The sequence below is a fragment of the Dipteris shenzhenensis genome, chromosome 3 (genome assembly GCF_047967505.1).
Source record: "Dipteris shenzhenensis isolate YYH24624 ecotype China chromosome 3, Dip_SZ_1.0, whole genome shotgun sequence".
Classification (NCBI taxonomy): domain Eukaryota; kingdom Viridiplantae; phylum Streptophyta; class Polypodiopsida; order Gleicheniales; family Dipteridaceae; genus Dipteris; species Dipteris shenzhenensis.
The window spans coordinates 3,095,847-3,118,918 of NC_141598.1; the positions used below are offsets into that span (position 1 = coordinate 3,095,847).

The 23,072-nt window shown below is 44.0% G+C and overlaps 1 protein-coding gene across 1 annotated transcript in view; it reads right to left on the reverse strand.

Moving 5' to 3' along the window:
• Positions 1 to 770: 770 nt before the first annotated feature.
• The window catches only part of LOC147903233 (exocyst complex component SEC5C-like), a 115,462-nt gene continuing 93,160 nt past the window's right edge, over positions 771 to 23,072 (reverse strand). Inside the window, exons 21-22 of the mRNA XM_087373001.1 lie at positions 1,484 to 1,696; positions 771 to 1,341 (exon numbers count right to left, since the gene is read on the reverse strand). Of these exons, the coding sequence (XP_087229127.1) occupies positions 886 to 1,341; positions 1,484 to 1,696 (669 nt within the window). The 3' untranslated portion in view covers positions 771 to 885. The remainder of the gene's footprint in view (positions 1,342 to 1,483; positions 1,697 to 23,072) is intronic.

Consider the following 23,072-nt stretch of genomic DNA (forward strand, 5'->3'; position numbering starts at 1 on the left):
CACCCCAGTCTCGCATGCATCTCATATTCTAATCCCCATGTATATGGTTATCTACCCATATTTGTAGCATATACGTGGACCTCTTAGAGCCCCATATTTTGCAACCCAAGAGGGAGAGTCTTGTTAGCTCCAACATTATGCATAGCACAAAATTTTGTCTGAACAAATTCTATTCTTAATTATTGGTCTTTTCATGTGCATTCTTCACATGGTGTTTCCATATATGACACTATAACTTTGTTAGTCTCATGCAATTACAAAATGACCTGAGTACTAACCCCTGTTTCAAAAAGCAGAAAAATTAACAATTACACTACTAATGGCCTATTGTTACAATATCAGTTAGGAACATTGCATCGTTTTGGAAAATAAAAAGGCAAATCAAGGAAAGGAAACTATGTCTCACTCAAAAACAGAATTTTTACCGTCATATGCCAAATAAAAAGTTACTGCCTCAAAACTAGAACTGCAACCGCATTGCAGTCTCAACACAGAATGATTGTTCCAGGCAGACTTTTGCAAGACAAAAAGAACAAAGGACAACCCCACACAGTCCAACAAATCACAATGAATCTAGCATGAGGTAAGAAAGAGTTGTCAGAAGGAGATTTTGGATGCCAAGGACAGAAATGAAAACATCCGGCGATACCTGTGTGCCTAAAGCCAGCCATACAGTTTTGTTGTATGATGGGCCTTCTCAAGTCACGACAAATCTAAAAAGTACACCCATGTTTAAAATATATTAAACTTCCCTCCACAAACATAAGAAATCTAGTAGAAAATAATTAATGTGGACAACTTGCAACAACAGGCCAGGAGAAAGAGAACACGGTGGAGAGGGGGAACAAAACTTCAAAATGCCCCCTTTATAACAACGTGAACTTTTCATCTCAAATCATCATCTGTTGTTCCAAATACTGTTCTCCTGGATGGTCTTCTTGCCTCCCCTTGAGCCTTGATGTATCTCTCAGTGTTTGCTGCATTTCTCAACCGGATTTCACCACCACCGGTTTCACTTCCCACATCTGAGCTAGCATAACCAGACTGACTAAGAGGTGAGTGTGGAGGAAGGCCAAGTGATGGTTTTCCAGAATCTGAATCAGAGAGACTCGAACCTGAGAGCCTCCTTCTATGCCTTGACATATTAGCTGCTACAGTTACATTGGTCCTGTGATTCAGAGTAGAACCTGCCATGGACGTAGACCTTGCGGAAGCATATTGGGAACCAGCCTCTGACTCTGGTCGCTGCAGGTCCCGCCCATCTGTAAAGCACACTGTATTCAATCTGGTTCTCCTTAATTCAGATTGCAAGAAGTCTGCAGATATTTGTAGCTCCAGGACCTGCATGAACATAAAGTTTAAACCCTGTGGAACTTGGATGGCCTCTAATAATCCAATAAAAAGGACTTGGACAGACAGTGCAACTCCCCCGTACGACATCATGATGGCAAAGGTCATTGTTGAAAAGTAAATTGACGCATACATGTAGATCCTCGGCTGACATTGTAGGATTCTGTAGCCTTTCCTCCAATGCTGACCCATCTTCAATCCCTCTACTTGATCGTCTGTGACCCAAAGTTTCTGCTTCTTTAAGGGTTTCAAGTGCTTTCTCCTTCAGCTGATCCCGAAGCAAGCTTAAAGCATCGTGAGCAGCTGTTGTGAAATGTGACTGGAGAACAGCTTCAAAATAGTAAAGCTGCAAAAGCAGGTTAGATAAGGAGTTCCGTTTCAGTTTTCTTCTGGCACCAAGGAGGAAACCCCCACTAGGAAGTAGAATATTATGAGTAAATTGACAACTTTGTAGTATTTTCATCTTGTGCACCCCAGTGGGTAGATTCTGATGCAACAACCCCCATAATGCATATTAAAGTAAATCTGACCTAGCATATGCATGGCAGTCAAAACAAATGTGATGACTTTCAATAAGCCTTACTGTGCTTTACAAAACGTATAACATGACTGGATGATAACTGTAAACCTTTATAAAGTACATGTGTGATGACTTTTAGTGGCTGTAAACTGGAAGCCTCATCTCTGTATATACAAAAGATTACCGTGTTGTGTTCAAGAATTACCAGCTCCCAAAAAACCTTGTAGAACTCTATTGGAAATCCATCCTCTGCAAAAGTCGTTCTATCATCCATAACATCTCCAAGACACTCTCTTGCCAGATTAACAAAAGATAAGGCCCCAGGATGGCACGTGGAATACTAGAGCTCGAGTGGCATGGCAGACAATGATCATGCCATAGGCACGAGGAGGTTTCGATATCACTGATCTGGAGATGCAGAGTAGAGCCCACTTGAGCAAGCTAGTGGTACATGTCTCACCCAAAGTGTGGATCCCTAAAAGCTTCTCCTCTAGCGGGGGCTCCTTGGGAACACTCCTCGCACAGATAGACAGTGGCAACAGCCCTATACGTGGATTTGTTCAGAGGCTCCCCCCTTATGAGGAGCCTTAAGATCATGTCAAAGCTAGAATAAACATAAGAATTAAAAGACGTCAAAACAGAGTATGCAGGCAACTAAAACAACGTTGCATTTGGCAATTGCCAGCAGGCTATCCAAGCTAATTAGATAGATATCGATAAAGAAAGTAGAAGAGAGAGAATCAAAATTCGATGCAAACTCGACTGTTGTAATCATCAAATCCAAGATCTCTCAAAGCAACCGAGGCTGCTTCTTTGCAATCAGCATAATCTGCTTTTGCCTGCCTAATCAGTTGTTCTAAACCCTTGTCCCAAATAGCTAATCTGTATATCCTTTAAAAACCTCTCAATAGATGTTGTGACAAGTTACAATTTGATAATTGAATCCATGCTTATTTAAATTTACTTATTCCAAGTTTCTTTGTCGTCCATGCAAATTATTCTTTTGCTATGTATTAATAACGTACACATATAAACATGTTTTCATCTTTATTTTGTCTTACCATTAGAATTTAGAAAACATGTTGAATCTGCTTACAGTATTTAACTATATTTGATTACTTTATGATTAGACAATCCTTTGGAAACTGCATGATTTTGCCAAAATTGAAAGTGCTTGAGAATACAGCAGAATAGTAGGCACAATATTATTAATGGGGTTAGTAAGCAATTATAAAACCATAGGATTGATAAATTTACAGGCCTAGATATTCTTAACCATCATTGAGGTAAAACAAATTAAGGATTTGTAAATTGTTGATCTCGTTTTGTAATTGAGAGAAATAAGCATGATTGGTAACTTCCAAACTCGTAATTTCTAAGAACGAGCCCATTCATGCATCCAGACCTGTCTCTCTATATATATGCCCAAACTCATTCTCTAAAAACAAAACACATAGAGCAGTTTCAATCTCATGATAGTCACTCATAAGGTTGAAAACCATAAACTCTATCACGCATATAGTAGGGACTAGCTACTACAACATCCCCACTGATGTCATCAGCGCCCAACAGTGGGTGTAGAACGTAGTATAGCCATATGCTCTCACACATACAAATCCACACACCAGACATACTTGAGCATCTATTTATACAAAGGTATTCGTATTGAGTTTCTGTCGGCACTCCGCAGGTGAAGGGCAGACTCAGTCGTGACAAAGGCTAGCACTAAAGGAGAAGGCTAATCAAAAAGTAGTCCACATTCTCTTCATTCAAGCTAGAGCTGCTTGTGAAGACTATGATTTCATTTTAGTCTCTCCCAGATGAGCATCTAAGCAAATAAATACTTAGACAATCTAGCTGATATATATATATATGCCTATGCTTGAGAGACTGCTTCATTGCAAGATCTGATCAGTTTAAATGATAATCTACTATTATTATTATTAGTAGTAATACTTTAATGGGTTTGCTATAGAAAATTGAACTGAGTGTGATTTGGAGATGAAGAATGAGAAAAATAAAATAAAAAATGTATGATTTATTACAATCATCTGATGTCATTCTTACTAAGCAAGAGGGAGAAACATGACTAATGGCTAGAAATATAACGTTCAGTTTTGATAACGTCCTTACAATATAGCAGATATCCATTAAACATTGATTACTTCCTTATGATATAGCATATATAGATATTGTCGATTCACCTTCTAGAATATCTTTGAAGGTGGTATGCTACTAAATGGCTTGTATGTATCTTTTAGTCTAGGAAGAGAAAAATATATAGGATCATTAGTAGCTACCAAGGCATTATGTTAAAACTATGTTAAAAGATTTGTGAAATCACAATCCTAAAGTGCAGTTAGATAATAGAATGCATGTATTTTTCTGATTCCCATAGATTAATATATGATCTTATTGCTACTCACATCATTAGAAAAGGATGCAATAAATTCAATCATGTTATTGTTTCCTTTTATATCCATGGATGATGTCAACAATATGTCACCTATAAATAAATCGAAATATTGTGAAATCCCAATATTCTTACTAGTTTTTCCATAATCTTTCAATATGGATACCTCAGCATGCTTGCTATCATTTAAATGTGTTGATTGTGAAAAGTTGAAAATCTGTTGAAGTACTTTTGACCATCCTAATGATGATGCTCGGGGGATATTTGAGCAGCTTTTCACATCTTTTAGACTTATGAGCTCAAAAAGTTAAACATACAACTAAAGTCAAATGCAACCTCAGCAAGAGGGATGGTACAGAATTGTATTTCCACATTATTTTCTTCTTAGGATATTGATATTTATATATTCTTGCTTATATAAGACCTACAGTGAGAGACTATGGCCAAGTGGTCCATAAAGGATGCATTTTGTGAGATGAAGGAACACTTCATTAAATCTATGTTTTACAGGCTAGCTTATTCGGTATTATGCAATTAATATTCACGTGCTAGTATGACTCGTGTTACTATACAACTAGGTATATGGCCAAATCACTTACGTGGTATTTCAGTTAATACTACCGAGAGATGATGAAGATGTTCCTCCACCATCCCTAAACATTTTCCACTACAGTTCTGTTCCAAGTCCTTGTGCAGACTTCCCTCTCCCTTCCTCTCTAGGTGAACATTCTCCTACTACAACACTAAATATACTACGTCGCTGATCCATCCCCTTTCCCTTCTCTCTTCGTTTCATGCATTGCTTGTATAGTGCATTGCAATAGTTGTTGGCACCCGCTTCCAGGTTACCACAGATATTGAGCCAAGGCCTGGCGATGCAGGCTGCAAGGCAACCAGCTTTTTCCTATCAATAGTTGGATTTGCTCGTCTTCAAAGCATGTAATAGAAGATACTATTTTCTTGTAGAAAAATTAACAGTGGCATTGCCCAAGTATCCCATAGCACTATACTAGACCAAATTTCTGGACACTGAAAGATATGCTTCCACAAGACTTGGCAAAGGACACATAACACTCGCCATGCTTAAAACCTAGTGTACTTAAAACTTGGACAAATGTATAGAATAATTCCTTATATTGAACATCATATTAATCATTCTGTGCACTTTGCAGATTAACACTCTGCAGAGATGCGATTTCCTGAACAGTACGAATGTATAGAATAATTCCTTATGCTGAATATCATATTAATCATTCTTTGCACTTAGCAAATTGATGCCTTTCAGAGATGGAATTTCCTCAGCATACCCAACAAATGGTTCGAAAAATTTAGACACTTGAAGCAGGACTTATTCAATGCAAACACTCATGCTCTCCACGCTTATCACAAGCAACCTCTCTATTCCAACTTCCTCATTCAAATACTACGTGTGTTGTGTGCATTGCAAGGTTTGAAGGAGATTATTTGAAATTGAATGGTGTTAACAATTGCCCAAGTCCATTTGATTAAGAAAACCGATGTACTAGAAGAACACTAGAAACGTGTTGTTAGAGTTGAGGTCTTACTGAACAAATAACCCTACGCAGTGGCATGAATTCAAACTCACTCACCCTATACATGCACGCACATGCTCAATCCATACTGGAAAAAGAAGAAGAAAGACTCTTGTTGTTCACAGCTCAGGGAAGAGCAAGAAACACCCAGCAAGGTGCTAGGTAAAACAACATTCAGAGCTGACTGTTATGCTGACATCTACAGGAACCAAGTATGCCCATGCACTCCTCCTGCATTGCCTTGGATAGGATTCAGTGGGACTGATGGAGTTTTCCAAAACTCCCCCTATGTATAGGGGGAGGGGCTAGAAGCATCCAGCATGGTCCTGGGTAAAACAACAGTCAGAAGTGACTGTAATGCTGAGATCTGTAGGGACCAAGAATAAGCCTACACCTATCCTGGTCTACTGAACCCTTCTCCTCATATGGGGGGTCACAGATGGATTAGTGACCTTTTCTAACACCCCCTCTCAATGACTCAATTGGGGGCCAATACCCATGTGTCAATGAGATGGTCCAAGTCTCTGGGAGGAGCCTTTGTGAAGATGTTGGAGTTGTTATCTTCTGACAGGCAATAAAGCAGCTCCACGATCTCAACTCTGGATGAAATGGTACTGAACCGCGATATGCTTCATATAAGCATGAAATACTGGGTTCTTTGCAGTTGCTATGCAACTCCTATTGTCGCACATGATCACTATCACCTTTTCCTGCAGTCCTTGAGTATCTCTCTAAGCAAAATGGACTCACAGGCTGCCAGTCATGCCACTCTATATTTTACCCCCTTAGGAGAGAGTGCTACTGTTGGTTGCTTTTTGCAGAGCTATGATACGGCACCTGATGCAAGTATGAAGCAATAGCCTGACGTTGAGCCCCACGTATCATGATCCCGTAACTGCATGTACCTCTCAGATACCTCAAAAGCCTGAATCCTGCCTTCATGTGACCCTCCCTTGTCTTTAACGAGAATTGACAAAGTAACCCAACTGCAAAAGCTACATCTGGTTAGGTATTGGTCAAACACAGCAAGCTTCCAAGGGACCTTCAATACAATGCTGCATCAATCAACTGAGACATGTCCTCGTTGCTCAGCTTCTCCCAACCTCCATTGGGGTTGGTGCCTCCTTACATTCCTCCATCTAGACACCTGTCAATACTTCTCTTGGCAAATGAATGCTATCATTTTCCTACCAGACTTCTATTCCAAAAAATTAGTGAACAAGTCCTAAAAGTGTCATCTTGAAATCCTGCATCAAGAGTCCTTTGACTACCTGGATCTTTCTCTTGAGATCACTTGTGACAATTAAGTCATCAACATAAAGGATTATAATTATGGTCTTACCTCCTGTGAAGAGGCATAGGTTTGCATCAAATGCACTACAACATAAATCATAAGCCTATTTCAAAGAAGTAGCCATCTCCTCTGGTACCATACTTGGTTATTTCAGCCCGTAAAGTGCAGCCTAAGTGCCTTCTTCCCTTCTCCTCGATGTCAGAAGCCCTCTGGCAACTCAACATAAAAAACCTCCAGAAGCTCTCCATTTAGATAGGAAGACTTCATGTCTATCTAAATGATTGAACACTGATGGTCCGCAGCCAAAGCTATAGCCATGCATATGGTAGTAGGAGCAAATGTCTCCCTGTAATCAAGGCCCTTGGCCAATGCATAGCCTTGATGACTAGTCTCGCTTTGTACTTATCCAAAGTCCCATTAGAGTTGTACTTGGGAAGCTTCTTCTCCTTAGCAATACATAGCCCCATCTTTGTGATTACTCAATTATTTCTGTAATGAAGGGGAAAAAAGGGCTAATTTAGAGGCCCTTTAGAGGCCTTTTAGGTGGAAAATGTGGAAGGACTATGTAAGTCCCCATCCACCCCCTATTGTACACTTTTGATGTGACATGTAGTCCCCATCCACCCCCTATAGTACACTTTTGATATGACATCTAATCCTATCTACTTCCCCTCCTCCTTCCTACTACCTACTGCCTACGCTCACTCACTCTCTTGCCCCTACTCTCTCTCTCTCTCTCTCTCTCTCTCTCTCTCGTCCCCTTTGCTCCCTTCTTCCCCTCTCTCTCTCCCTTCTGCTATTCTATCCGCCTTCCTCTAAATCTGCCCCTACCCCCTTTTCCACATTGGTATCAGAGCTCTGACCCTGGCACCTTTGCTTTCTCACTTTTGGGCACCTTTCTTGCCCCCTCTATTCCCGTGCGACACTCAAAAGCAAGGCTCAGCTAGACTGCAGTACCTAGTGCACAACAAGCAGCAGCAGTCACAAGCATACCCGATTAACAGCGCAAACTAGACATTGATCAACGCACAGCAGCTCCAACGCCAACAGATTGTAGCTGCCCAAGGAAGTACCGCAACAAAGGATATCACAGGCAGTACGTACGATCCAGCTGATGGCACCTGAGCACTTCAATTATGTCGTCCATCTTGGACAGACGCTCCAACATGCGACTGCTCAACGAACAGGCAGCAATTAAAATCTCCTGACGAACCGTTACAAATGACGAACAGATACTAGGGGAAGCAGCGCCAATCCGGCCAACCACCGCATCACTGTGAAATTTCCCCGCCTACTTCCCGCCTATGACTATCGATGCACGCGCCTCGTCATCATCAAGCGTCTCCATTCCCGTTGTCGTCAGTCTTCACGCCACCGTCCGTGCGAAGCCGCTTGTGGTTAAGGCCCTCACGCTTGCCCGTGCTGAAGCCGCCCTCTTCGCCGCTAACGTTTAGTTCCTAAGGTTATTCTAACTCTAGGTTAGTTAGGTCTAGTTCAATTAAGTTAGGTTGGGTTAGGTTTAGGGTTGGTTAGGTTGGTTGGGTGAAGCTAGCTAGGGTTAGGTTAAGTACTAGGTTAGGTTATGTTAGATTAGTTAAGTTCACCCAACCAAGGTCTAGTAAATCTTACCTTGGGTCAAGTCAATTAATCAGGGTGCCCTAACAGTCCTAGAGGTCCTAGGATTAAAGGACTAACAGTCCTAGAGGTCTTAGGATTAAAGTACTGACTGTCCTAGGTGTCTTCGGGAACCCCCCCCCCCCCCCCCCCCCCCCCCCAAAAAAAAGGGCAAAAAAGAAGAATTTCCAGCCTCTTTTAAGGGGCCTTTCACAGCCCCGTTTGGAGCCATTTGGACTCCATTTTGAAGCCTCTTCATCGATTGTCGTCTCGAGCTTCGCCATCGGCCTTTTTTTTAGTGGTTCTACACACTGTATCAGGTACTCATTACAATAGTGTTTTGCTGTCTATTCATTTCCTTGCCTGCATTTGAGCTCATCTCCCGGATAGCTACCATGGCACCCAAGCATGCTCCTCTCAATACATTGCATGACAGTGATGAGGCTGCTCAAGATGAGCAATTGCCTTCCACAGTGGGTGCATCCACTGGTGATACAGAGATCCCTACAACTCACCCTCTCTCTCCTGCATCTCGAGAAGCGCAGGTAATGCAAACACAGTTTTTGGATACCCTTGCTTCTATGCTCCAAGGTGCTTTCTGCCAGATGGAACAAGAGTTCAGCCAGCAGCTTACCACGACCATGGCTATGCAGGATATGGCTCTTGCCCATAAGAAACACCAGCTCAAGAAGCACATTGGCCAGGCTATGCAGGACAAGGGCAAGCAGCCCACCCCAGCAAGGGGACCACTCAGACAGTCAGGATGTTTTTTCTACTCCACGTACAGGTTTTATGGCAAATGCCCACTGTGCCTATGAGCACAGTCTTCTGGCCCCTTGCATGTACCCCAACACGGGGATTATTTGGACTTGGATGATGCATTCTCTGTGCAACAGAGCACCTTCTTGCAGCATGTCAGGCCATCTTTTGGCTCACTCTTTTCTGCATCCTTGCAAGCCGAGCCATCTTTTTTGGGCTGACCTGTTGGCATTCATCTGGTTAGTGCTCCTTTCACCGCACCAGCAAGTCTTCTCCACACATGGGTTTTATGGTAGATGCCCGCCTTGCCTATGAGCATCAGTCTTGTGTTGAGAGGAAGAGAAAGAGGAGAGAGACCGACACAAGAGATGCTCCCAAGAAAGTGATTCTATTCATAGATCATAGGCATATATATAGTTGAGGACTAGGCTGAGTTAGGGCAAGCTATATATAGCTCTAACACGGCCACTCAAACTAGGCTCTCTAGCTACAGATGAAAGACCCTTGGGGAGTACGAGGGAAAAACCGGAGTCACTATATATATCTATGTGAAAATATATATACAAGGATGGCCATATGCCAATTTGAATGATACAGTGTAATGCAGGATGATACAGTGCAAATTGCATGTGGATAGTACAAGGGCATAAGACAAGCACTTGTTCATAGTACAGTGCAAAGTAAAGGCACTATGTTTGGTGCATGATACAGTGCAAAGTATGTGTGAAAAATAGAAAAATCTTCCTGGCCCGTTGCATGTACCCTAGCATGGGTGTCACGGGGACGTGAAACGTGATTTAAAGTTTATTGTAACTCAACCCGAGGTTAACTATGGTTAAGTATAGTAATGGTTTGGCCGAGAAGGACTGGCTAGAGGAAGTGCAGAATTCCTGAAGTCCCTAGGGGCAATTTCTAATTGCACCCACTAGGTCCTAGGGGCAAGGAAAAGGCATCTTAGAGGGGTTTTAAAGTTAGGCCCAAGGACAACCAATGTTGTCCTTGGTATGGTGGTTAGGACTTTAATGAAGGGCCAAGTGGCATGCATGCAAATGCATGCGCTTCCCCCAACCTACCATCTCTCTCCCTCGCCCTCCTAGAGCATCCTCAGTTTGCAGAAGCTCTTGGAGCAGTTTTGGTTCCTTGTTCTTGCTCTCCCTGCTGGTTTCTGCTGCTTTTACACCTGCATGTTGCTGCTTTTACACCTGCTCCAGCTCTTGCTCTCAACAAGGCTGTTGTACGGCCCTTTGGTGCGGTTTTCGAGGTAGCTAAGGCTGTTGTACGGATGTACAAACATTTCGTACAGCTGTATGGACACTTTTGGTGCGGGATTCGAGGAGGTCAAGTTCTCCAAGGAGCCCTTGGCGAGGAATTCAAGGCAAGCACGCTTCCGAGGAGGCTTTCCCCCACACAGATCCTGAAGCAGAGACTTCAGGGCAGATCTGGCAGCTTTTTGTCCTCTACAACTCTTAGCTTGCCCTCCTTCCGCCTTCTATCTGTTCTTTCTCTCTTCTCCCGGAGGCTGGAAGACACCATGATTATTGAGATATCGGATGATGAGGATTTAATGGATGCTTCTAAGACCTTGGATGCCACTCGTGAAGATTCAAAGAGTACTCAGGACGTAGAAGAAGCTCCAGATACAGGACCACTAGGACACTGAGATTCTTCCTCACCCCACCAAATTGGTCATATAAGCAGAAGAGGTGGTTGGCTGCAGTCCAATCCTATGATTTTGACATTGAGTACAGAAGAGGGAAGGAAAATGTGGTTACAGATGCCTTGTCCAAGATGTGGGCTTGCAATTTGTCTGCTATTTCTACCATATATCAGGAATGGATTCATGCCATTCAGGAAGAGTATATGCAGAATTCTAAGGCAGCTCACATATTTCAGATTTGCACAAGCCTTCTAGTCAGGGTCATCCGGAATTCAATTTGCATAATGGGCTGTTGTGGTGCCAGGACAGGATTTATTTAGTGCCAGACTCAAAATATAGACAGTCAGTTTTGCAAGAAATGCACTCCTCTCCCTTGGCTAGACATGCGAGTATCACTAAAACATATGAAAGAATCAAGCACAGCTTTACCTGGGAAGGCATGTGGAGAGATGTGGTTAAATACATGGCTGAATGCTTGCCTTGCCAACAGAATAAAGAGAACAGTAAATTACCCACAGATCTCTTGCAGCCATTACCCATTCCAGAGGGCAAATGGACGCACATAGCAATGGATTTCATCATAGGATTCCTTCTATATAGAGGGGATGGGGCAACATCTTTGTTATGGTGGATAGAATGAATGACAAAACCGGCCCATTTCATACCCACTAAGCCCCGGTATTCAGCATCACAAGTTACTTGGCAATTCATTGAGCATGTTTTTAAGCATCATGTTTTCCCTCAGGAAATTGTCAGTGACACAGATGCAAAATTTATGGGTCACTTTTGGCAAGAGATATTTACAGCAATGGGTACTTTACTCACACCTAGCACTGCTTACCATCCTGAGACTGGTGGACACTCGAAAAGGATGAACAAATGGGTGGAGGAATATTTGAGGCACTTTTGTCGTGATACTCAAAAGTTTTGGGATAAATGGTTGGCACTTTGCTGAATTTTGCTACAACATCTCTCCATTGGCATGAGCCCATTTGAGGCACTGTACAGATGCAAGGTCGGGATGCCTTCTTCAATTGCTGACATGGCTGTAAAAAATCAGCAAGCACAGAATGACTTGGAGAGGATGGATGCCCTTCTACAGTTGGCAAAAAAGAATATGCAGGATGCCCAAGCCAAGCAGAAGAAATATGCGGATGAACGCAGGAGATATTTGTCTTTCAAAGAGGGAGATTATCGTCTCCATAAGAACCGTTATGCCTCGCCGAAAGGTAATACCAACACAAAGCTTACTCATAGGTATTACGGTCCTTACAGGATCATCCGCAAGGTTGGAGAGGTAGCATATCAGTTGGAGCTACCCAGTACCTCCAAGATCTATGATGTTTTCCATGTGTCTTAGCTGAAACCACATGTGGGACAGCATGTCCATGTTCTTCCTGAGTTGCCACCTATGGATGAGTAGGGCCACATCCTCTTTGTTCCGGAGCGCATCATGGGTTTCAGAGACCATGTACTCCGAAACAAGGCCTACAGTATCTTATCAAGTGGCGGAGACTCCCTGAGGATGAAAATTCGTGGCAGCCAGAAAGCATTGTCCAGGACCACCCCTATCCTACCAAGCTGATTAGTAGTTAATGTTTGCTGCACTTTTTGGACCACCATGCTATGAAATTTTGAGGGAAATTTTCTATGGGAAGGGATGGCTGTAATGAAGGGGAAAAAAGGGCCAATTTAGAGGCCCTTTAGAGGCCTTTTAGGTGGAAAATGTGGAAGGACTATATGAGTCCCCATCCACCCCTATTATACACTTTTGATGTGACATCTAATCCTATCTACTTCCCCTCTTCCTTCCTGCTACCTGCTGCCTACGTGCGCTCTCTCTCTCTCTCTCTCTCTCTCTCTCTCTCTCTCTCTCTCTCCCCCCCTTCCCCTTCTGCTCCCTTCTTCCCCTCTCTCTCTCTCTTCTGCTATTCTATCCCCCTTCCTCTAAATCTGCCCCTACCCCCTTTTCTACAATTTCTCTCTACTACCTTCTTTTGCTCGGATTGTGTGCACTAGTCAAAATATCTCTTGATCCCTTTCTTTTTACAGTAGGCATCGAAAGCCTCTGAAGTTACTCCCCCCTTTGTCGGCTTGGAATGGTTTGACTTTCTTTCTCAACTTTAGCCTTCAAATTCTTGAATGCTTGCGATTTCTTTGCAATGCAATAGACCCATGTCATCCTACTGAGATCATCAATAAAAGTAAGATGATATCCAGCTCTGGAGAATAATGTGGTGGACATCTTTCTGCATATGTGGAATGAACCAACTCCAAGAAAACCTTGGCTCTCTGTGTAGCCTCCTTCGAGAATGCCTCCCGGTGTTCCTTGCCCTCCATGAAAACTAATCACACCTATACTCTATCCGCAATGTGTGGAAGTCCATCTGAAACCCGCCTCTAATCACTCAGAGGGCAGTGGAACTAAACCTTTAATCACTTCAACACTTATTTACAGCTCACAAAGCATATATCACAACCATTAACCATTGCATGATCGCCATTTGGCATTTACCTATTTGTTCACAAACAAAACCACTGAAAAAGGAATGGAGGCTAGAATATAGAATGCCCTTGCTCAACAAACATAGACAAGTGCACCCGATTGGCCCCAAACACCGTGGCGCCCCTTTCGGTATTTCTTTATATTTCACACTGAAATGATTACAAGTTGCATCTGGAAGACCTTCCCTGCAACTGAGCACGCAGCCCCAATTCATTGAGCCTTCGCAAGGCTTTCAAGCATAGAAAACATAACATAAGTGCACTTAACCCATAGGCTCAATCCAAAGGCATTCTCTTTTCCGAGTGCAATTCCATTGGCTGTAAGGTGCAATCACATTGCACCCCAGCTGCACTCTCTTTGAGTGGTTTCCAGATGGCATTCACAAAGCTTTCCAAAGCTCCAAAATAAAATCAGCAAAGTACCCAACCAAAGAATGACTCATTTAGCAGTGCCTGGGCACCTATGAACCAAGAAAGAGGCGGCACACGAGGCCAACCAATAGCTTATGGCAAAAAGAAATTGTAGTAGCAAAATCACAACTCGCCAAGCTCTGACAACTCGAACCAAGTCCTGCATCTCCATGATATTGCTTTAACAAGCTCACATGAAAGGCATTATGTATCTTCCAATGCAGAGGCAACTTCAACTTGTAAGCTACCTCGTTTATCTTTTCAGAAACCTGGAAAGGACCATAGTAACGCATGTTCAGCTTTGTGTACAACCTTTCCTTGCCTTTCTTGTTTTTCAACCTTGCCTTCTGAAAACGCAGCAAGACCCAATCACCTTCTATGAATACCAATTCCCTGCGGTGCTTATCTGCTGCTCTTTTCTGCTTGTCCTGACTTCTTTGTAAGGTATATTTGATCTTCTTGCAAGCCTCTTCAAGGCTTTCCACAATACGATCAGCTTCGAAGATTTTCTCTTTTGAATGCAAAATGGGAGGTATCTTCCTGGCACCTTCCACTATTTCAAAAGATGCTTTACCTGTGGATGTGTGCACCGTATTATTGCAAGCATATTCCAACAAAGGCAAATAATGCTCCCATTTGCTTTTGTGGTCTGAGACATAGCATTTAAACATATCCAGGATGGTAGAGTTTTCCTGCTCCGATTGTCCATCAGATTGAGGATGAAAAGATGACGAAAAATTCAGCATAGTGCCCATATTTTCAAACAGCCCTCTCCAAAAGAGGCTGGTCATCCTCGGATCTCTATCACTAATTATGGATTCAGGCATCCCATGATACTTGAAGACATGCTGCAGAAACAATTTGGCCATTTGATCTGCTATAATTTTCTAACCTGCAAATTATTATCCACAATCCATCATGTCCAATAGAAGTACGTGGAAGATCAAACACAAAATCCATAGCTATGCTTTGCCATGGTCTATCCGGAATTGGCAAAGGGTGTAATAACCCAGGTGCCTTCTGCCTGTCAAACTTTGCTTTCTGACAAACCATGCATGTTCTCACATATTCTTCCACATCTTTCCCCAAAGATGGCCAATAAAAGTATTGCTCCACTGATGTAATTGTTGCTGTAATTCCCCTATGTCCTGCATATGGAGGAGCACGACTTTCTGTCGCATCTAATCACTGACACAGAGTCGTCCATGCATCAAAATGAAACCCTCTTTCAACATATAGTGATCATGCCTTTGACCATCAAAAAGCTGATCATAAATAGTTGAAAAATCAGCATCATTAACATACTGATCTTTCATCACATCTAACACATTGTTGTAAGCAATGCTCACTGCTGAAACACTGGGTTTCTTGTAGACTGCTTCAGGTTGTGGTTTCCTGGAAAGTGCATCAGCCACGACATTTTTGTCACCCGGCACATGTACAATTTGAAAATGAAACATTGAGAGGAAGTTAGCCCATCTCATGTGCTTTTCAAATAATTTTCTCTGCGTGAGAAAATATCTAAGTGACTGATGATCTCTCTGTACATAAAAATCAGCTCCAAGAAAGTAATGTTTCCATGTGGTCAAAGCATGTATCATTGCTAACATTTCCTTCTAGTATGTCTACAAGTACAATTCAGCATCTTTGAGAACTCTACTCTCATATGCAACCACTCTGCCGTCCTGCATCAAAGTGCCTCCTATGCTGTTCCCACATGCATCACAAGTTACAGCAAAGGGTTTTGCAAGATCTGGCAAGATAATAACGGGTTCATACACAACTTTTGCTTCAGCTCTTCAAAAGCTGCATTTTGCTTTGGTCCCCACCGAAACGGTACAGCTTTCTTCTGTAAAGCATGCAAGGGAGAAGCAATTTCTACAAAATACTTTATAAACCTCCGATAGTATGAACACAACCCAAGGAAGCTTCTGACTTCATGCAGATTTTCCAGTATTGGCCAACTCCTTATGGCCTCAACGTGGGAGTTCTTGGGCTCAAAAGAAGCGTGCTTCAGAGAGGAATGCATTGAGAAGGTTTTCGAGAAGTTTCATCGCCGGAAAGTCCTCCACAACACTGAGAAAAACCAGTCAACCAGCGCATGGGACCACTCGAAATTCAACAGAAAGCTATAGCTTTGCAAAAGGAGAGACCCAGGAGGCTCTAGAAGAAAAAAGGTCCAGAAAAAGCCACTTTTGCAAATTCGACCAGCAAAAGAAGTACTCAGCTCTGCCTGTTCTACCAAACGCACGGACGGAAAGCATATCACTACGAAGGAGAGGCAGAGGGAAAGCCATCAAGCCAAACGAAAGTCGAGGAATCCAAACGGGTGAGAAGTTATGAAGAAAAACGGAATTCAGCTGAAGGAGGCCGAAAAACCAGTCCCATATCTCAACAAAGGGAGAAGATGAGAGAGAAAACCACACATGTGAAGTTTAGAAGGCCCAGGAAGGTCCAGGAATGGAAAAGGAGCATGTAGAAGGAACTAGAGACACCTGGAACTCTAGGGGGGCCACTGAAGGTACATGGCCCTCTAGGGGGCCCATTAAAAATGCCACGTCATCATTTTCCAACAACCACTCTTTTAATTCCTTGGAATGCCTTTGGGCCTAGGGATTAATTACGCTTATGTGCTAGGCACCATGCCACATTTAACTACACATTATTAAGCCCACGCTTGGACTTTTAAAACCAAAGTTGTCACAGTCTTGTAGTACATTAAAGTACTTAGAATTTCACGCCCCCGTGACATACTCCTCCCTTGAAACAGCAAACCATAGTTTGCTGCCCCAAAACACAGGAGCGAGCATGAAATATACCATGAAAGAGTAAACAAGAAAGCTGCAGCTACAGTATACAGAGACAATGAAAATATGGCTAGAAGAGGCATGCATCCATCCATATACACTGCTTAAAATCTATGTGATCCTCGACGATCAATAGTCAAGATGCATCAATATCATCAAGTCTCACAGCAAAAATACTGTTAGCTCAGTATCTCGAATGAAACATACAGTGTCATCAAGCGACCTCATGAAATCACGATGAGCCCGTCTCTACTAAGGGAGTGGAGGTGCTAACCCCCCTCTCGAACACCAGGTAATGCTCCAAACGCTCGCTCTGCTGAACTACTTGTAGGAGCCCGGACCGGCTCTAACTGGAAAGCATCAAGGTAAGGCTGCAATATCCCAGGTGAATCTACCAGTTCACCTTCCTCCATCCATTTTGCATCGAGTGATGGGTAATTTTGAAATTTTACCAAGTAGCGACGGATAACTTTACCCTTGAGATTTCTATCTTTGTGTGCTAGAATCTGCTCTGGGACCAAAAGTTCATCCTATTCTTCCACTTCAGGATGTACCTCATCAGGTAAATCCTCGGGAACATCTCCATGATATTGCTTTAACAAGCCCACATGAAAGGCATTATATATCTTCCAATGCAGAGGCAACTTCAACCTGTAAGCTACCTCGTTTATCTTTCAGAAACCAGAAAAGGACCATAGTAACACATGTTCAGCTTTGTGTACAACCTTTCCTTGCCTTTCTTATTTTTCAGCCTTGCCTTCTGAAAACGCAGCAAAACCCAATCACCTTCTGTGAATACCAATTCCCTGCGGTGCTTATCTGCTGCTCTTTTCTGCTTGTCCTGACTTCTTTGCAAGGCATATTTGATCCTCTTGTAAGCCTCTTCAAGGCTTTCCACAATACGATCAGCTTCGAAGATTTGCTCTTTTGTATGCAAAATGGGAGGTAGAGGGGAAGCCATCGGGCCAAACGTAAGTCGAGGAATCCAAAGGGGTGAGGAGTTAGGAAGAAAAACGGAATTCAGCTGAAGGAGGCTAAAAAACCAGTCCCAAATCTCAACAAAGGGAGAAGATGGGAGAGAAAACCACACATGTGAAGTTTAGAAGGCCCAGGAAGGTCCAGGAATGGCAAACGAGCATGTAGAAGGAACTAGAGCCACCTGGAACTCTAGGGAGGCCACTGAAGGTACATGGCCCTCTAGGGGGCCCATTAAAAATGCCACGTCATCATTTTCCAACAACCACTCTTTTAATTCCTTGGAATGCCTTTGGGCCTAGGGATTAATTACGCTTATGTGCTAGGTACCATGCCGCATTTAATTACACATTATTAAGCCCACGCTGGGACTTTTAAAACCAAAGTTGTCACAGTCTTGTAGTACATTAAAGTACTTAGAATTTCACGCCCCCGTGACACCATCCAATCCTCTGCATCTCAAAGAGAATCTTGTAGCTGATGTACCCAAATCTCATGCCACAACTTAGATGTGTCTATGTCCACAATGTCTTGATCTTGTACAGCCCGTGTTCCTCCGTTCCTCTTGCCACGATCTTTCCCGTATCGAAGTCTTCCTTCATCCTATCCTTGTGATCTGGCTAATAAAAAGTAGATTCTTGCATAGATCAAGAACATAGAGAACCTGAATCCATGGTGACTAAAGCTCCCAATCCCTTCTAGTGAGCACTTCCTTCTGTCTCCAACAGACACTGATGAATCCTTATGTGCGGGTTGTAATACCTTATTGGACATGTGTCTCGACGCGCCGCTATCGGCATATCAACCATCACTGTCCTCCATGAGTTGAGTAGTGCTCTATGACTAAAAATAGCTCCTCTTTTGCAACATCTAATTAATTTATCTCGACTCTTCTTTGGAGTTGTCGCCTTCCTTCCTCTTTTAGTCTACATTCTTTACCAATGTGGCTTGGCTTGTCGTAAAGTAGAAACTCTTAATTACTCTTTTTCTTGTCTTCCCTATCTTCTAACTTGTTTCCCTTCAAGTCGTTGTCATCCTTGGGCTTACCTTCTCTAGGCTTACCCCTGCCACCTTTCCCTCTTGAAAGGAAACCTTTTCACCACCGCATGTGTCATATTGCTTCTCTCAACCTTCTTCCTAGAGCAATAAAGGCCCAAGCTCCTCAAACATCATCAGAGTATACTGTTGTCCTATTGTCACTATCATGAGAAACCCCCTGAAGCTTCTGGGAAGACATCCAAGTACAAGCATGGCTAGCTAACTTGTGACCAATTGTAGCCAACTGGTCCCTCAAAAACTTACCTTTTCAGGTAGACAAGACCAGTGCAGGATTTGCAGGACCCTTGGGCACTTTGCTAGAGGCTGCCCAAGGAAGAGAAAAAGACCCAAGAGGTCTTCTGGTGCGGCTCCTTCACGTACTACCCCGACTGCACCTCCCAGCACCCTGTATCACGCAATCCAGGACCACCAAGAGCAACAGGGCGCCCTGCTTCGCGCACCCCAGGATCACTAGGGACAGCAGGGCGCCCAATGCCCGCAGCACATCCAGTACCACAATGGAGAGCTATCAGAGCGGCTCCCTTACCTCAGGAGGAGACCTTTGATCCTGTTCAGACAAACACCTTCCAGACTCCGGAGGTGGATGTTGCTGCACCCCAGACACTACAGCTCCACATCAGGAGGGGCCTTTAGATGCACCAGTCCCAGTCACCTTGGTTTCTGACCACGAGGGGGCTACAGGTACTTCTTTCCCGCAAATTGTTCCTGCCACAGTCAGGACAACAGAGAAAGTACAAGCGCAGATGAGGACTCTAGATTCCTCTTCAACCCATCCACAGGCCTCCTCAGCCCCCAGCTTCAGTTCTGCTGATAGAGGCCTCGCAAGTCCTTCTCCTCCATCTTCCACGAGTGCAGGTCTTCTTCGCACTCCTCAACTAGACTTGTTTATCAGGAACTCTTTTTCGGCACTGGCAGATTCGGCTACTTTCATGGATGATGAGGAGTTTGTGCCCTCCACCTTAGGGGTCCCGATCATTGGGACTCCTTTTGATAGGGCCTCCCCTTCAGCAGGTGTGGGGATTCTTTCACCTGTTGAGTTTCCTACCCTCAGCAGGAGTGTTTCGGCCAAGGGGAAGCTGGTCTCCTCTACTAGGTCGGGTAAGCCTTTCCATCCAGCATCCTCCTGTCGATGAGGATAGTCAGTTGGAACATACAGGGCCTAGGCAGAGTTCCACACCGTCGCTGTAGGCAGCTGATCCGGAATCAGCTTCATCCAGGTGTCACTAGAGGTGCTATTGATATCCTTTTTATCCAGGAATACAAGTTGGATGCCAGTGATTGCTCTAAGTCTGGCAAACTGCTTTCAAGACATACCTTCTGGTCGCCTGCTATGGGCACAAGGGGAGGTACTTGCATTTCGGTTTCTCCTTCTATTCTCCCCTTGGTTGCTGGTCATGGTATTATCTCCCCCTCTAGAGCTCAATGGATCATTATTTTGATTGGAGGGCATAAGATTGGTCTTCTCAATCTTTATGCTCCCAACAACACAGGGAAGCGGATCTCCTTTTGGACGGAGTTACTCCCTTAGGCCCCATTGCAGATTCTCGAAACATTGGTGGCGACTTCAACATGGTTGAGTTGCCTTCAGACAAAAAGGGAGGCAGACAGGGTGGAATTCATTCTTTGGAGAGGGCAGCCTGGGATGCCTTTCTCTTTCAGTACAGTGGCAGGGACACTTGTTGGATGATGCCTTTCATGTTATGCCACAGTTACTCCTATCAAACAGGAGAATACACATGCCCATCCATGCACGTATTGACAGATTTTATGTAGACGATTGGGCACTTGACAGAGGAGGATCTGTATGCATTTCCACTGGGGTTTCCACCTCAGATCATTTTCCAATGGTGTTGCAGATTCTTGAGCCTCATCGGAGAGAACGCTCTGCCAGTGTTAGGATTCCGGATGCTTTTTATGCAAAGGAGAGCCTCACAGAGAATATTTTACAGATTTGGGTTTCTCACATACAAGGTGGAGCTGTCCGCCCATCTTAGGTAGCTGCAGCCTTATCCGGAATTAGTGGACTACATGAGACGTGAGATTGGTATACACCAACAGTTAGCGTCCCTTCAGAGGGAAGAGCAGAAGAGGCCCACAGATGTTTCGATTCAGGAGCGCCTTGCTGCAGCAAGGGCTTATATACAAACATTGTTGGATCAGAGAGCAGAATATGCCTTTCATGCTCGAGAATCCTTTTGGATTCAGATGGGTGGCAGGGTCAACAAACACTTTTTCTCTACTCATGGGTCCAGACATAGTAGAGATAGTGTCTCGTAGCTTGTTGACTCAGACGGGGTGTTACACTCAGATCCTCATGTTGTCATGCATGTAGCTTCAGATTTTTTTGCATCCCTTCTTACTGCAGATCCGGGCACACCACGCGCAGAGCCGCCAGAGATTGGCCATTCTACTCTTGGACTTTGAGAAAGCTTACGACAGAGTAGACTGGGATTTTTTAGAGGATACTCTATCTCGCTTTGGTTTTTCAGATGCATGGATTAGAGGAGTATCCTCTCTCTACAAATCAGCCCATAGCCAGGTGCTCATTGGGGGGATAAGAGGGGACAGGTTTCAGATTTCCAGATCAGTCCGCCAGGGATGTCCTCTTGCCCCTTTTCTTTTTCTGTTTGTGGCGGAAGCTATGAGTATCTACATTAGATCTCAAGCTGATATTTATGGCTTGAGCTTCCTATCCGCCGGGAAGAAGAGCTCTTGGATAGTGAGTTGGCAGATGACACGGCTGTTTTTTTGGATGCCTCCCCTAGGACGCTCACTTCCTTCCAGACAGCCTTGGATTTATTTTGCACACCTGCAGGTGCACACATTAATTGGCATAAATCCAATGGTTTTTGGATTTGCGATGATGACACCCCGGATTGTGGTAATGATTTTGGCTTCACTTGGGTACAGAAGGGCGTCTCCGTCAGATATTTGGGCTGCCAGGTTGGGGTGGGTATCTCTCCTTCACAACAGTTTGCTCCGGTGTTGGAGAGCATCAAAAGAAAACTCCTTTTTTGGAGCTCAGCCAAACTTGACTTGGCTTCCAGGATGGTGGTGGTTAACCAAGTTCTTCTAGCCACAGCATGGTTTGTATGCTCTTGTTGGTGCCACTCTAGGGATTGTATCACTCAGCTTAAGAGGCCTGTACAAAACTTTTTATGGAGTGGTCTAGATGGCACATCTAATATTACAGCCAGGGTGGCTTGGGAGACCTTGATTCTTCCTTCAAGAGAACGGGGTTTGAATATCATCGACCCGGATCTACAGTGCAGAGCTTTACTGTGCAGAGCTTTACTCTGCAAGGTCATTGTGAGAGGACTTATGCCAAGGCAAGAGCCTTGGAAGGATTTCTTTATCAGATGCATACAGTCTCGCACGCCCACTTCAGGAGAGGATTGGACACACAGTACCAGATGGGATTTCACCACAGTCCACCTTAGATCTCCCTCTTCCCCTCTTATGGTTGCTTTCCTAAAAGCATGGGCCAGCTTCAGGAGTACTCTTCGCAGGATTCCCCCATCCACCCGTGAAGAGATTGAAAGGCAGCCTATCATGTGGAATGACAAGATTTTGGATGAGCATGGCAGACCACTTGGAGCTTCTCCTTACATGCAGTGGCCAAGATGGGAGAGGGGCCCTGCATCTACTGTGGGAGCATGGCAAGCCTTCAAGAAGCTTCCTGCAGACCGACAGGCCCAGATGGTTCTTAACCTCAGAGGGAGTGCAGGCAGAGTCCGACAGATTGATGCAGCCTTGCCCTTGGATTGGGTGGACACAGATGACATGCCTATTACTTGCTCCACCTGGATGGGGGCATTTTCCAGACTGGGAGTTCCTTTACTTCTTTTCATGACATACATGAGGATGCCTTAGTCTTTGATGTTTCTTCGGGGGGCAGGCTGTCCAGATCCACAGACGATATCTTGTTGGAGGTACCGTTTCAGCCAGTCAGGATAGTGGGCTTCATGGAGCATGGCTCTCTTTCACAGTGGTACTTGGATCCTGACCCGCTTCTCATCGCCCTGGGCTCATGGAGGCTGTGGCTCTATTAAGGTGTCCCAATTAAGTTTTTGCAGTGGGACCCTGGGAAATGGGAATGGATAGATGAAGGGCACCGAGAGAAGAACATCCCCTTCTTTCGTTACACGGTTAGTA